General features: G+C 39.8%; 1 protein-coding gene across 3 annotated transcripts in view; it reads left to right on the forward strand.

Annotated features, from left to right (window-relative positions):
* LOC147331189 (metabotropic glutamate receptor 4-like) overlaps positions 1–13,162 on the forward strand; it is a 201,446-nt gene that overhangs the window by 32,728 nt on the left and 155,556 nt on the right. For all 3 annotated transcript variants that reach the window (XM_086293323.1, XM_086293326.1, XM_086293325.1), the window contains exon 2: positions 4,831–5,883. In XM_086293323.1, the coding sequence (XP_086149449.1) occupies positions 5,317–5,883 (567 nt within the window). In that variant the 5' untranslated portion in view covers positions 4,831–5,316. The remainder of the gene's footprint in view (positions 1–4,830; positions 5,884–13,162) is intronic.

Here is a 13,162-nt window from a genome sequence, read left to right on the forward strand (position 1 = left end):
AATATTTTTGTGCCCCCCTTTCCCAGTTAATGCCCTACCTGGCCCCCTGGCAAAACTTTGCTAGACCCGCCGCTGCACAGTTACCAGCTGTGCGCTACGTAAAAAAAGGATCTTGGTGTTATTTGTCTCTCAGAAATAGTTCATAACTTCCGTTCATGTCACCTAAAAGGTAACCCTGTTTCTCCATCACCTGTTCAGCTCTGATGATTCAGTAAGGACAGCTCCTGGTTTCATCTTCATGTTTCCCTCTCACCAGATAACCAAACCGATATCATGACCAGTAGTTTTTACTGCCGTGGCTCCAGCAAACAGCAGCTGATACTAGAAAATTAATATTGAATCAGTTCTAACAACAGCTTATCAAGCTTAAACGTGCTGCTGTTGTTTATCCGCTGGTTTCCTCTTTCTAGCGCAAAGTGAGCGATAAACAAACAAGAAAGACGGGACTTGCGAGAAAAAAGCCGACCAGCTGATCATTGATCAGTTTCATGATTAAAGTAGCAACAGGGGAGGGAGGGGGAGAGAATGAGAGAAGAGTCAGCTTTGCAGCAAGGACAGAATAACTCCAGCTTTGTGTCTGTTTTTCATTCTAGCTGAAGTACAGGGCAAATCGCTTCCTTTTCACCTCAATATGGAACTCCAATGGCCAGTCCAGCTGTGGCTCCATATATCAGTTGTTAAGCTTGATGTGGAAATACTATGCAAACATTCAGAGATGAACTTACGAACTTGCTTTACTTCTCTGGGATAGTTTTCTCCGAGATGAAATGTGGCGGTTTGGAAGCATAGTGAGGCTCCAAATGCTCCACCAGACCACAGACAGGTCTGGCAGACAACAGCCGCTCTATCACGTGATACTGCTCCGATGCGCTGAGCTGGGTTACGCCAAAAAGCGCTTTTTGTGAGGTGATTTTGCGATAACTCGGATCGGATTGCATTTTTTATTTCTCTCCGATATTCGATCCAGTAATTTAGGTCAGTATCGGACCGATAGGTAATATCGGATCGGTCCATCTCTAGTAGAAACCTGGCTTTTTTAAAATCAAAGTACACCTTTTTGGCACAGTCATAACAAAACATCTTTTAGTGTGTTAATTCATGCCATTTTGTTCCCATTGAGAGTACATTAAATTAAATTATCAGCATTGACAGTGAAAATTTTGGTAAACGCTGTTTGTGGTCAGCATTTCAACGCCAAGTTTTAACTTCAACAGGTTTTTGCTTTTAAGCCACACCCATTTCTGACATGACTCTTCATCCCTTGCAAAGATAAATTTTCATGACTTCATCTGATACGTTTTACTGCAGAAGCAAACAGGGAGCAAATCTGACAGCCAAGATGATGAGGTGCTCAAAAAACAGTGTGAGAAGTGGTAGGAAGCTGTCAGAGAAAATCATTCTGACCATTTCAAGAGCCTAACGGGAGAAAGTGGGAGTATGGGACTGATAGGACAAACTAGACAAATGTGCCATTCATCTGTCAGCCTATTTCCTGTTTCTTAAAAAGCTTCAATGACGAAAACTCTCCTGTGTTTGTTAATAATCATATCTCAGAAAAAATAACATGGTTTTCCACAACCAGGTCTAGTTGTGATAACAGACATTGCAGGACAAATGTTATGGTATAGAGGCTAATTTAGATTACAGTGTGAAATCAGCACCATCTCATTCCTTCCAGTTCCCACTTAAAGTCAGATTATTAGTTTTTTGTTGTTGTTGTTTTTTTTTTAGAATATTTCCATTAGAACTCTCTTTAAATTGAACCCTGTATATATAACTGACCATCTTGTTTGTGTAGGGTTAATGCAAGAAGTTGAAATTCTTGAAAATATATTATTGCTAACATTTTTGGGTTTATCAGTATTAAGGAGTTACTGCTTCCACTGTCGCTTGCAAGGCCGTTTAACATTACACACTGATTTGCCTGAAGGTTGATGGCCTTTTGAAATGAATACATAGTCTGCTCTGAAATATGCTTTTGCACCTGAGGAAAGGTTGTTCTCTGATATGAATCTCCAGTAATTCCTGCAGCTGTCTTTGACATTTTCTAGCTGGTAAACATTTTGGTTGTTTTGCATAAGTCTGTGCTTCGTATGGTTTTTGAGGTATGCTATTAAGGGCTCATCTGTGAATGTGTAAACATTTTGTACTTTCATTCAGTACGTTTGTTTTTCTGAAAATGAAAACAGCGGAATTCCATAAAATAAAGGCAGAACATAGATTTTGTGCATTACATGGAGTATATTCCAGATGTTTTTATAAGCCACACAGTAAAAACACTGATTGTGCTTTCTGTGAGATTCTACGTCACTACTTATCGTGCTGAATTGAAGTCTGACAAGTGGTTTGTTGTAACCTCAATGCTTCATTAAAACAGAATTCATAGTTTTGGCTGAATGGTGATTGCGTCTGAGATGATTAATTCTAAGACAGCCCATCCTGAATGCCCTGAGATCTCTCAAATATCAGAAAGAATTGTCTGCACTGTGGCTGAAGATGAAACACCATAAGATATTAATCTGTAACAAGACAACACAAGCTGATTAACAAGATAATACTTCATGTAATCTTGTGAGATATAAGATCTTCTTCCTTCAGTTGCACATGAGCTACTTCTACAGATTAACTGGCTTTCTTCAGTCTGAATAAGACATAGGAGCTGTCACCCAACCAGCTTTTCTTCTGTTCAAGCAGAAGTTTGATGACATCTATCTTCAAATCTGCAGCCTTGCAGAACCGTTTCTTATTTGAACTGTTCAATGTTTACACCTGTATTTTATTTATTTATTTATTTTTTTAGACTATCTGTACCATGCTATGCTGGCAGCAGCACTCCCCGCCTCAATCTTAGTGTTTGCTTTAATGTCAGATGTGCTGCTGCATGGTTTGCGTTTGATTATGGGGGCTAAGGTGAGTTGGCTGGCTTTCCAGTTGTCATCTGCCCTGCAGCAGTTTAAGTGGACCTGCAGTGAATCAACTCTGAAAAATTACTTCTCACTCAGTAGGAGATAGTTGGGTGTATTCAAAGTACCTTGTCACTTCCAATATGCTCTCAATGAATCTCCGCCGTTGCCGATGCAAGGCCTCAACCCACTCTGCTGGAAAACCAATGTCTACAGCTGTATTTTGTGACTGTGTGCAGGGAGATTGTTCCTTTAGAAGTTATTACAACTTCAGGAATGAGAAGGGTGTAGACGTGTAGATACAAGATGGTTAATAGTGGCATATTTTGTGTGTCAGGCATGTGTGTACTTTTTATCTCAGGCAGAAAAAGGAGGAGGGCAGAAATAATAGTGCAGGGTAGTGATGACCAGATGTGCGTCACAGGAATCAACTTAGAAATTAAAAATCCGTCTTCAAATTTAAATTCAAATGTAACCAATGAGCTTGTTTACGACACCTGAATTTGCAAAGAATCTCGTAACATCATCTAACAGCACTCATAGCAGCAAAACAAAAAAACAAATGCAGTTTGATATAACAAGAAAATGAGGTTTTAATGACTCAGAGTGCTGTTTCTACATGTTTTTGGTTGACTGCTCTAAATGTTCTGCTTAGCAATTTTTCCCCTCTTCTTTTTAATCTATAGCTATCTATATGATGTCAGTGTGAGCAGATATATACCTGATACGATTCTCTCAGGCAAACAACTCTAGCTGTGCACACAGACATGCTGCCCACATGCTGGTCAAAAAAAAAATCTTATTTTGTGAGGGGCAGCCAATCAGAAGAAAGGTAGTTTAAAGGGAGGGGGAAGGGAACTAGAAATGGCTTCTTCGCTTTCATACACTCCAAGGATAAAAAGAAATATGTCATTGTTCCCCTTTAAGGTAGACCATCTTCCTCTTTTGGCTGCTCACCACAGCAGATGATATGCCTCCATCTCACCCTATCCCTACATCCTCCTCTGTCATAGCAGCCTTCCGTATATTCTTTTTTACTTTCTCCATCAATTGTCTCCGTGGTCCTTGTGTTTTCCTTCTCCCTGACAGCTCCATATTCAACATGCATTGTTTCCTTTAAGACAGATGTTGGACATAAAAGTGGCTCTTCATAGTTAGTTTCAAACTCAGCCCATAAACCTGTTGCTTAAAATACTTAAGTGACTCTGAGGCCCACATATGTATTTTGTTATATTATACTGAATCTATATGGAGTTGGTTTTGCCTGTTGTAAGCAGAAATATATCCAGGTAATGCTGAAGTGGTTCTTTAGGCACAAAGGGAAATCTTCTATATGAGAAGCTTATTCAGCCCCTTGGACGTTTCTTTAAACTCTTGTATTTTTAATGAAAAGATTTGAAGACGTGTATATATCATAGTGGAAATGCTGATAGACTGATAAATACTAATTTCTGAGCAAAGTACTGCCACAGACCAGCAGCCTCATTACTACCACCAATGCTGTCAGCGCAGTCTTATGTTAGTGGAACCATAAAAATGTCAGTACTTTTTCAATTTGTCAATTTGATGGAAAATTGACAGAGAAATGGGAAATATGATAGTCTGAGAATGTCACAGCATTGTGATTGTGGCTGAATGTGTTGCTGACATGGTTGATAGGTGAAAATGAAGCATGTGGGATCATTCTCAACCTTGAGAGTCCATGGCAACCCACTGAAAGCAGAATGGTAAACAGAGGCAGGCTGTGTGAGAGAAAGAAATTAGTTCTGGACCAGAACTGTCTCTTCATTTCCGCATAATAATACTGCAGTAAAAAGGTTGAGGAAAAAAGTATTAAAAAATCTTAGACCAATACAAATCCCTGTGCTTTTTTGCCCCTGTTTTCTCTGTGCTATGTCTCACTTCTCTACTCTTTTTCATCTTTCAGGAATTCACTCTGAAGACTGTGGACCTAAGCAGGCCTGAGGGCTCTGACATATACCAAATCCCTGCCCAGGGGAACAGGGGAGATTAAAAACTTCTGATTGAGGTGGAGAGGAAAGAGACACAGATAGAGGGAAGGAGAGACAGAAAGAAAGCTTATCGTTCACCTTTGTTCTTTTTAATGCCCCAAGTGAAAGATCTCCATAGGCATGTCTGTGAATAACAGCAAACACAAGAGCAGCTGCCCACCACTGTGGTCAGAAGATGGAGTGAGAGAGTGAGGGAGGAGACGAGAACAGGATTACATCCTGTGAAAGAGCCAAGCTCATATTCTACTTTAATTGAATGTTTGGGAGAAAGGAGAGGCATGAGAGCAAGCCTTTTCAGTGCCAACTGCTTCAAGAGGTACTGCAATTAACCCTCTGGCCATCATAAAGTAATACCTGGCTTTTGCTGTTTTCCAATTGCTGGGTTTGGTTGTACACTGTGGATGTGTGCTTGGGCCGTGGTCATGTTTCAGCCCCTGGTGTGTAGACCGGAACGGACCGGCTCTCAAAGAAACGGCCTGATTCCTCCTCTGTTGCTGCTGCTGCTTCTTTACACCTCCCTTAAGCCCGCTCAGGCGGCCAAACCCAAAGGGCCAGGACACACACATTTGAACTCTATTCGCATCGATGGGGATATCTCCTTAGGTGGGCTCTTCCCAGTACACGCCAGAGGGCACGATGGAAAGCCGTGTGGGGAGCTGAAGAAGGAGAAGGGTATACATAGACTGGAGGCCATGCTCTTTGCCCTTGACCGCATCAATAATGACAATAATCTACTGCCCAACATCACACTGGGAGCACGAATCCTGGACACCTGCTCAAGGGACACTCACGCCTTGGAGCAGTCTCTCACCTTCGTGCAGGCTCTGATCGAGAAGGACGGCACAGATGTCAAATGTCTCGGTGGGGGGGCGCCCATTATCACCAAACCTGAGAGGGTTGTAGGTGTTATTGGAGCCTCCTCCAGCTCTGTTTCCATCATGGTGGCCAATATATTACGCCTGTTTAAGGTAAGATTATCATTACTTATTAGCTTGGTTTGTTGGGATGTGCGAATTGCACACACACAAAAAAAAATGGATTCCAAATTCCAAATGATGTATTAGCCTGAAAAATACATATGCTTTTGCTTCAGTGATGCACGTAGATACTGTATTTGTTTGAATAATTAATAACACCGGATGGAAAACAGTACAAGCCGCTGAACAATGTGAGAGAACAATAAGTGTTCGATATCTGCTGCCACACAAAGACCAATTTCATAACTTTAGTGAGGAGATGCCTGGGTAAATCTCATCCCGGCTGGTGCCCTGGAGGAGCTGGTTGCTAAGCAGTGAGAGGTATTGCCTGTCACAATACAAAAGTGATTAATAGGATTTGATTTCATTTTTGGCCTATAGCCTTTCCCTTGATCACAATAGTGTTTACATTTGTTTACACTACAGAAAAAAATATGTTCTCTTCGTGGACATTTGGACATTTGATAAATTATTCAATACAGATTTTATTATCACGCCAGTCAGCCATGGCAGTCATAATAGTTCTTTTTCACTTTACCAAAGGTATGATTGCTATTTAACGCTTGGCTCACTACAAAATAGCAAACCTTTTTTGACTAAAAAGAACTAGTTTTTTAAAAGTACTGTCATATTTGAAAAGGTTTCATGGGTAATTACACCTTTTTGCAAAATATTAGACAAATCACTTTCAGTGAGATGAGGTAGTGGCTGATTTAAATTCAGTGATAATTAAAACCAGGAACTTTTCCTCACACAAACTTGGGGCTAAAAAAATATTTTAATATTTATACAAGACCCTGACTCCAGATTTTACCTTCACCTTGATCTTGCATGGAAATTTGTGTCTATTACTGTCCTTTTCTTGCTTATGCTGCAAGGTCAAAGGGGAACTCTATCACACTCAAAAACATTCTTTCAGCTGATTCAGTGTTTGCCCAAGGACACTTCAACAGAACAGGTGTTTGCTGTCATCAATTCTTTTAAAACGTCAGTATCTAAAATGTTAGATGAGGAGCTGCAGATTCAACTCGAAGCACACTGCTGGACATTTTTTCAGTGCTGTATCACTGTACACAACACCAGATGAAAGCACAGCAAGCCACACATAGATTTTACTCGGGCAGGACACGTGGGTATATTGAGGGCTGCCCAAGTATATTTTGAAACCAGCCTTTTTATTTAAACTTCTGTTATATATAAGAGTCCTAGTAGCTGCCTCCGACGCTGAAAAGTGAAGCTAATACAAAGTGTCAAAAACTCCTCTTCCTAGAGTGGCCACAAAAGCCAGTCAGTCCCCATAGACTCCCACTTTTAAACGTGGTAAAAAGCATGTTTATGGATATTGTACCTTTTTATAACAACTATATATAATTTTTCTTTTTTTTTTTAATAACATGTTCATTTGGATACTGGTTAAAGTGCACATTAAGTTTGCAGCATGGCTGCTTCATTTCACAGATGTGGTGGCACCTGCAGCCATTTGCTGTCTACTAGATTGTGCCTCCTCTAATGTGGGTGACAGACAGTCTTTGTGTGGTTGACATCACTTGGCAATTAGAGATGTAATTACTTTACAGACAGCACTGTAATTCAGGTGTGCTGCACCTGTGGAATTTCTGGCAGCTGACCAAACACACTAGCGTTAGTTCGTAACTTAGAAGTCTATCCTCTTGTCCAAACATGGCAACCTCAGGCTCCAGAAAATCAACATGGTGGAAACCAAAATGCTAATACTAATGCTTCAAACTGTGGAGTCCAGAATATTATGTGATGTAACAGTGGTTACTTCCATCTTTTATATACAGTGTATGCTGCCAACCAGCTAACTGAGACCCTTTATCTCGTGCACGTTTCTGTACTGGCAACCAAGTTGCTTTTGTTTCAGCTCTTTATTAAACACTGCACGCTTACATACAGTACTGTGCAAAAGTTTTAGGCAGGTGAGGAAAAAATGCTGTAAACAAAGAATGCTTTTAAAAATGGAAGTGTTAATCATTTATTTTCATCAATCAACAAAATGCAGTGAATGAACAAAAGAGAAATCTAAATCAAATCAATATTTGGTGTGACCATATTTTGCCTTTAAAACAGCATCAGTTCTTCTAGGTACACTTGCAGACAGTTTTTGAAGCAACTCGGCTGGTCAAAACATGTTCCAAACATCTTGGAGAACTAACCACAGATCTTCTGAGGATGTGGGCTTCCTCACATCCTTCTTTCTTCATCTAATCCCAGACACACTCGATGATGTTGAGATCAGGGCTCTGTGGGGGCCATACCATCACTTCCAGTACTTCTTGTTCTTCTTTACGCTGAAGATAGTTCTTAATGACTTTGGCTTTATGTTTGGGGTCATTGTGCTGCTGCAGAATACATTTGGGGCCAATAAACAATCATTTATATTTCTGAAAGCATTCTTTGTTTACAGCATTTTTCCAAACCTGCCTAAAACTTTTGCACAGCAATGTCATGAAAATATCAAAGGGTGTTGGTGAAATAAAGAGTTGATCAGCCTACCATATGTTCATTTTTCATTCATTAGTTTATTAATGATTAGTTATTTGTTATTTTTAAGCCAAATGCTTAATTCAAAGTAGAACTGGGCGATATGAGATTTTTTTCATATCACGATATGTTTTTTTCATTTCAGGCGATAACGATATCTATCACGATATAAGCCAAATAACTATATTTGTAAGATTTAAATGTGCCGTTGCTCACAAGTAAAATGTGAAATAATCAGCAGCTTGTTTTTATTTAAATATTTATTTCCCATAATAAGTTCAACAGGGTAGACGTACTTAAGGAACATGAGACTTTTTCAGATAAATAAAGGCAAATATTGCAAACTACACAAAAGGCAGCCGCTAAAGCGTTTAAGTTTCAAAATAGAACAAACGAAACAGACTAAATTGTCAATTCCACTTAGAAACAAAGTATTAATTCTAAAAATAAATCTTAGTTTGTTTTACAGAAGAACAGACAAAACTGACTAACTTTTGTCAATATCAAATAAACTGAGAACTAAAAGGAAATTCTCAATCTCTCCTTGTTGTATAGCTGAGCTTTTCAAACAGTTTTAACAGTTACTTTAGTCTGACAAAAGCCGAATGACGAATTAGCGCTTCCAGTCAGAGACTGAGGCTACGTCCACACGTACACGGGTATTTTTGAAAACGGAGATTTTCCGTTTTCGTTTTAAAAAATAATCCCGTCCACACAAAGGCAGAAATGAAGGAAAACGCTGCTATGAACATGCCAAAGCAGCAGGTGGCGCTAGATTCCTAACCGTGCAGAAATGTTGGCCAATCAGAAGTCTAGAAGCCTCGGTGGGAAAAAGTAAACAAAGCTGGGGCATAGAAGCAGAACAGACAGTAACTGTGTGTATATGTAAGCATTTAAACACTGCAGAGAGTACAATTAACAGTAACAGTATTGTAGAAATTCATTTCACCGAAACAATAACGTGGCGCACAGTGTGACGCATGCACCAGTTTATTGTATTTCCAGACTTGCTTTCGGCACAATTTACAGTGCACGCTACTCTGTTTTTTGTCAGACTTGAAATAGCCGAAATACCTTCACACTACGGAACTTCTATGGCTCTTCCGTTTGACAATCTCTCCGGCATTGGAACCATCATCTGTTTTCTCTTCGGTCACGCTCGGTTGATTTTTCTAGTCGGCACACTCATTTCCTCCATTATGCGCTGGCTCCATTACCCGCTGGCTGCTTCCCAGACAAACACACGTGCGGCTTGGCACTTATGCTGTACGTAACAAGTCACGCGACGTGACGCTGCGGCTGTGATTGGTTCGGCTCTGCGCTACTGAATTTGGATCGGCTGACCTTTTTTTTTTTTTTAAGAGGACAAGAGCGGCGAGGTCTATCGCGATAGCTTAATTTCTCTATCAAGTAAAAGTTATATCGCGATACATATCGTTATCGTTCTATCGCCCAGCTCTAATTCAAAGCTTTGTTAATTCATGTATTTTTGCTTTGTTTTATTTTGCTACTCTTCTTTGTCTTATTTGATGTATGAATTCAGTATCTCAGGTTCTGGAGTGTAGTTTTGAGGGTCGGAGGGTCGGCAATTTGAATTTGTTACCTTGGGCTCTGGGAAACTCCGGGGGCATTTTTACTATTTGCGACATAACTTAGAAAATAATTGGCTGATGGATGTGAATGAATGAATGAAAATGAAAAATAATCATTAGCTGCACTGTTGGATGATGTAAATGAAAGCCAAAGGAGCATGATGTACAATGTGTTTCTATACTTCTTTTTTTCCCCCCTTGATCAACCAATCAGTGTTCTCATTACCAGTACCAAATCCTAGACAACTGCTGAACCAGACCAGACTCAATGCTTTATCTGCTACCTTCCAGTGTGATGTCATTCGCCAGCGGTATGCAGGAGAGATGCTCTGCTGTGTGATTTTCCTTTTTTTTTTTTTTTTTTTTTCTTTTTTATTATAACTGGACTATGATTAGGACATGTTTCTTTTTTATTTCATTGCCTGTGAAAATGTGTTCATTTTACAGGTGATGTGAGTGAAGCCCAAAAAAAAAGGGGAAAAAAAGTGAGATGTGAAGTAAAGCATGAAAGCTGATATATATACTGTAGGAGTTTGGTGTGGGGTAGCTGGTGTGTAGGTGTGCTGCACTGCAGTGTATCTGGACAGAAGCCATTAATACTATAGCACCACTCATACTTCCAGATAGGTTGAGTAATTTTAAAAATCAAAAATATGTAAAGTGGAAAATGAAAAGTAGTATTCACATCACTAAATAAAATGCAATGCAAATGACCTGGAATGCTTAGATTTAGCTACGGCTCTAGATTTAGCTGAGATGGATATGAGGCTTTTATTTTGTTTTTTATGCTTATTTATGTATTAGTTAATCTAATACTCCACAGCAACAGCCTGCAGTCTGTGTTATTTGATAAGCTCCCTGATTCCAGAGTGTTACAAACCACATGGGATGTATCCTCCTCCTCGAGGCCCCCAGCATTAATCAGTGTGAACCCAGTGTGATGGCACACACGCACTTCCTCACACACGCCAAGGTCTCGTGCATTCTTTTATATGTTTTAATGTGTGTAAATGTTTTTGTTAAAGTCTGTGTATAGGTTTGTGCATCTCCGTACGGATATGTTCAGTACACACCAGTAGAAAATATACTCTAGCACACAGAACCCTGTGCATGAACTTTGCATTTCTCTCTGTCTCCATTTCATAAAGTATGCCTATATGTGCACTCACACAGGTAAGAGTCGGTGTGGGCCACAGTAATGAGCATCTCCTGCAGTGCGTTCCTGATCCCTTTCTCGCATGGGAGCCTCAAATCCTTCGTCATTAGCACAGTGCTCATTGCTTCTTCATTAATGCATGTAAGCGTTGTCCTTGCATATTTAATCTGAATGTCTCTGATCTCCTGTCTCTTTATCCTCAATGCATATAAGCAATGCATTCCCCTCTTCTGCTTTTTTATATGCAGACAAATGGAGGGTGAGAAAGCAGCACTAGACTGATAGCAAGCCAGTCCATCTTCAATACTATCACTTTTTAATCGCTCTTCTGAAAATCAATCAAATCACAGTGATAAATCAATCAAAGACTGTTGCAACACTCCAAAAAAAAAAAAAGACTGAACTAAACTGTTACAGTTACACAAATTTAACAGCAAACTTTTAATGCGGAGCAGTGTGTGGTCATTTAGGCCAAGGCTTTGAGTTATAGCTTCCCAGGGATCCATAGGTCAGCCAAATGCCAGCCCGTTCTTCTGGCCCTGATGGAGCCGTTGATGGGCTCAGAAAGTTTTAACTTCCTCCTTGCCACCAAGACCCCCCCCCCCCCCCCCCCCCACGCACTTCCCCCAAAGAAGAAAAATGTCTACTTATTATAATAATAATAAGTAGAAGGAGTTCAGGGAGGACTGTGTCTACTAGCTTTGTTGCTAGGCATAAATGCTTGATTTAAAAGAAGGCAAAGTATGTACACAACTAACAACTCAGGATACTGGTGAGGTAAAACCAACTTGTACACATGCTTATGCATCTGTGTGCATATCTACATACATAAACCATGTGCAAAATTGCAGCACTCAAATATACCAGCTATATAAATGCTTCACACAAAGAAACAGTCTCGTACAAAAGTAATCATGCGCATTTGCACACAAACCACTTTAAAGGCAGCAGCAGCCACCCTGGTGTAGTTAGCAGGTTTTCTGAAAAGTGTTTCCTCAGCACTCAGCTGCATACAGATGTGATCCAGAGAAGCTGATGAATATTTTACTTGAACCTTATGTAACGGTACATGGGGACCAGGAGCTGCAGCTCAAGAAGATTTTAGTGCATTTCACAGAAGAGGGAGCTGCTTTGACAAGCATTTGGGGAAAAAGATCATTTGTGATCACAGAAAAACCATGTCAGATGATTGCATTATTCATTTACGCAGCAGATGTGTTCATAATGTGTTGACTCATGTCACAGATTACACTACCAGGTCTGTCCTTCCCAATCAGCGGGAGGTACTGACAGGGATATTATTTTAAATTCAACCACAGCAGAAGCTTGGCTCTCGTTCAGTGAAAACAAAGTAGTTTTCTAAATTTCATTTGATTTCATTTGATCTGTTCTGTGGTACACATGAGTAGCAAAACAGAGACACATTGACCCAGGAATAAGATGCTCAGAACCTTCAAGCCTTCAATGCTCACTGGAAAGCATTTTGCCGGCTTTTTGTTGCTCTAACATTACAGTTTAGTGCTGGCTGGACAAAGCATCTCGCATTCACTTAATGGTTAGTTTCAGCAGTAAAAGGGTTCAGAGAAGAGTAAAAAAATATCCATTTCGAGGAAGAAAAGTAGAAGATTTTTCATGCAAGAAAACACAAGCCTTCACTTCAGCATCCCACTCAATGTTGCATTATCTCTGAAATTTAGTTCACGCCCTAATGTTATTTTCTTTTTAAAGTTTTGTATTGGAAACATAAAAACTGACCTGTGTTTATGCAACTCCACATTGTGGGAGCATTTTCTAAACTGTAAAGGTCTCACGAAAAAAAAACCAAGAAGCACAAAATAAGGCATTAGGACAGTAAGTACTTCTGACCTTTTAGTGAATCTTGTTAGGCTGCACCTTCGCAGATTAAATGCTTTAAAAACTCAAAAGTAAAGCAAATTATTTTTATTAGTTTGGGAGATTGGAAGGAAAGAACACCAAATATTATTAATATTTCCCATGATTTATGGTGGATGATTGC

The sequence above is a fragment of the Aulonocara sp. 'chitande type north' Nkhata Bay genome, linkage group LG5, assembly GCF_057382095.1.
Source record: "Aulonocara sp. 'chitande type north' Nkhata Bay isolate Kocher_YH1m ecotype deep benthic linkage group LG5, A_spYH_male_GT1.1, whole genome shotgun sequence".
NCBI classification, from domain to species: domain Eukaryota; kingdom Metazoa; phylum Chordata; class Actinopteri; order Cichliformes; family Cichlidae; genus Aulonocara; species Aulonocara sp. 'chitande type north' Nkhata Bay.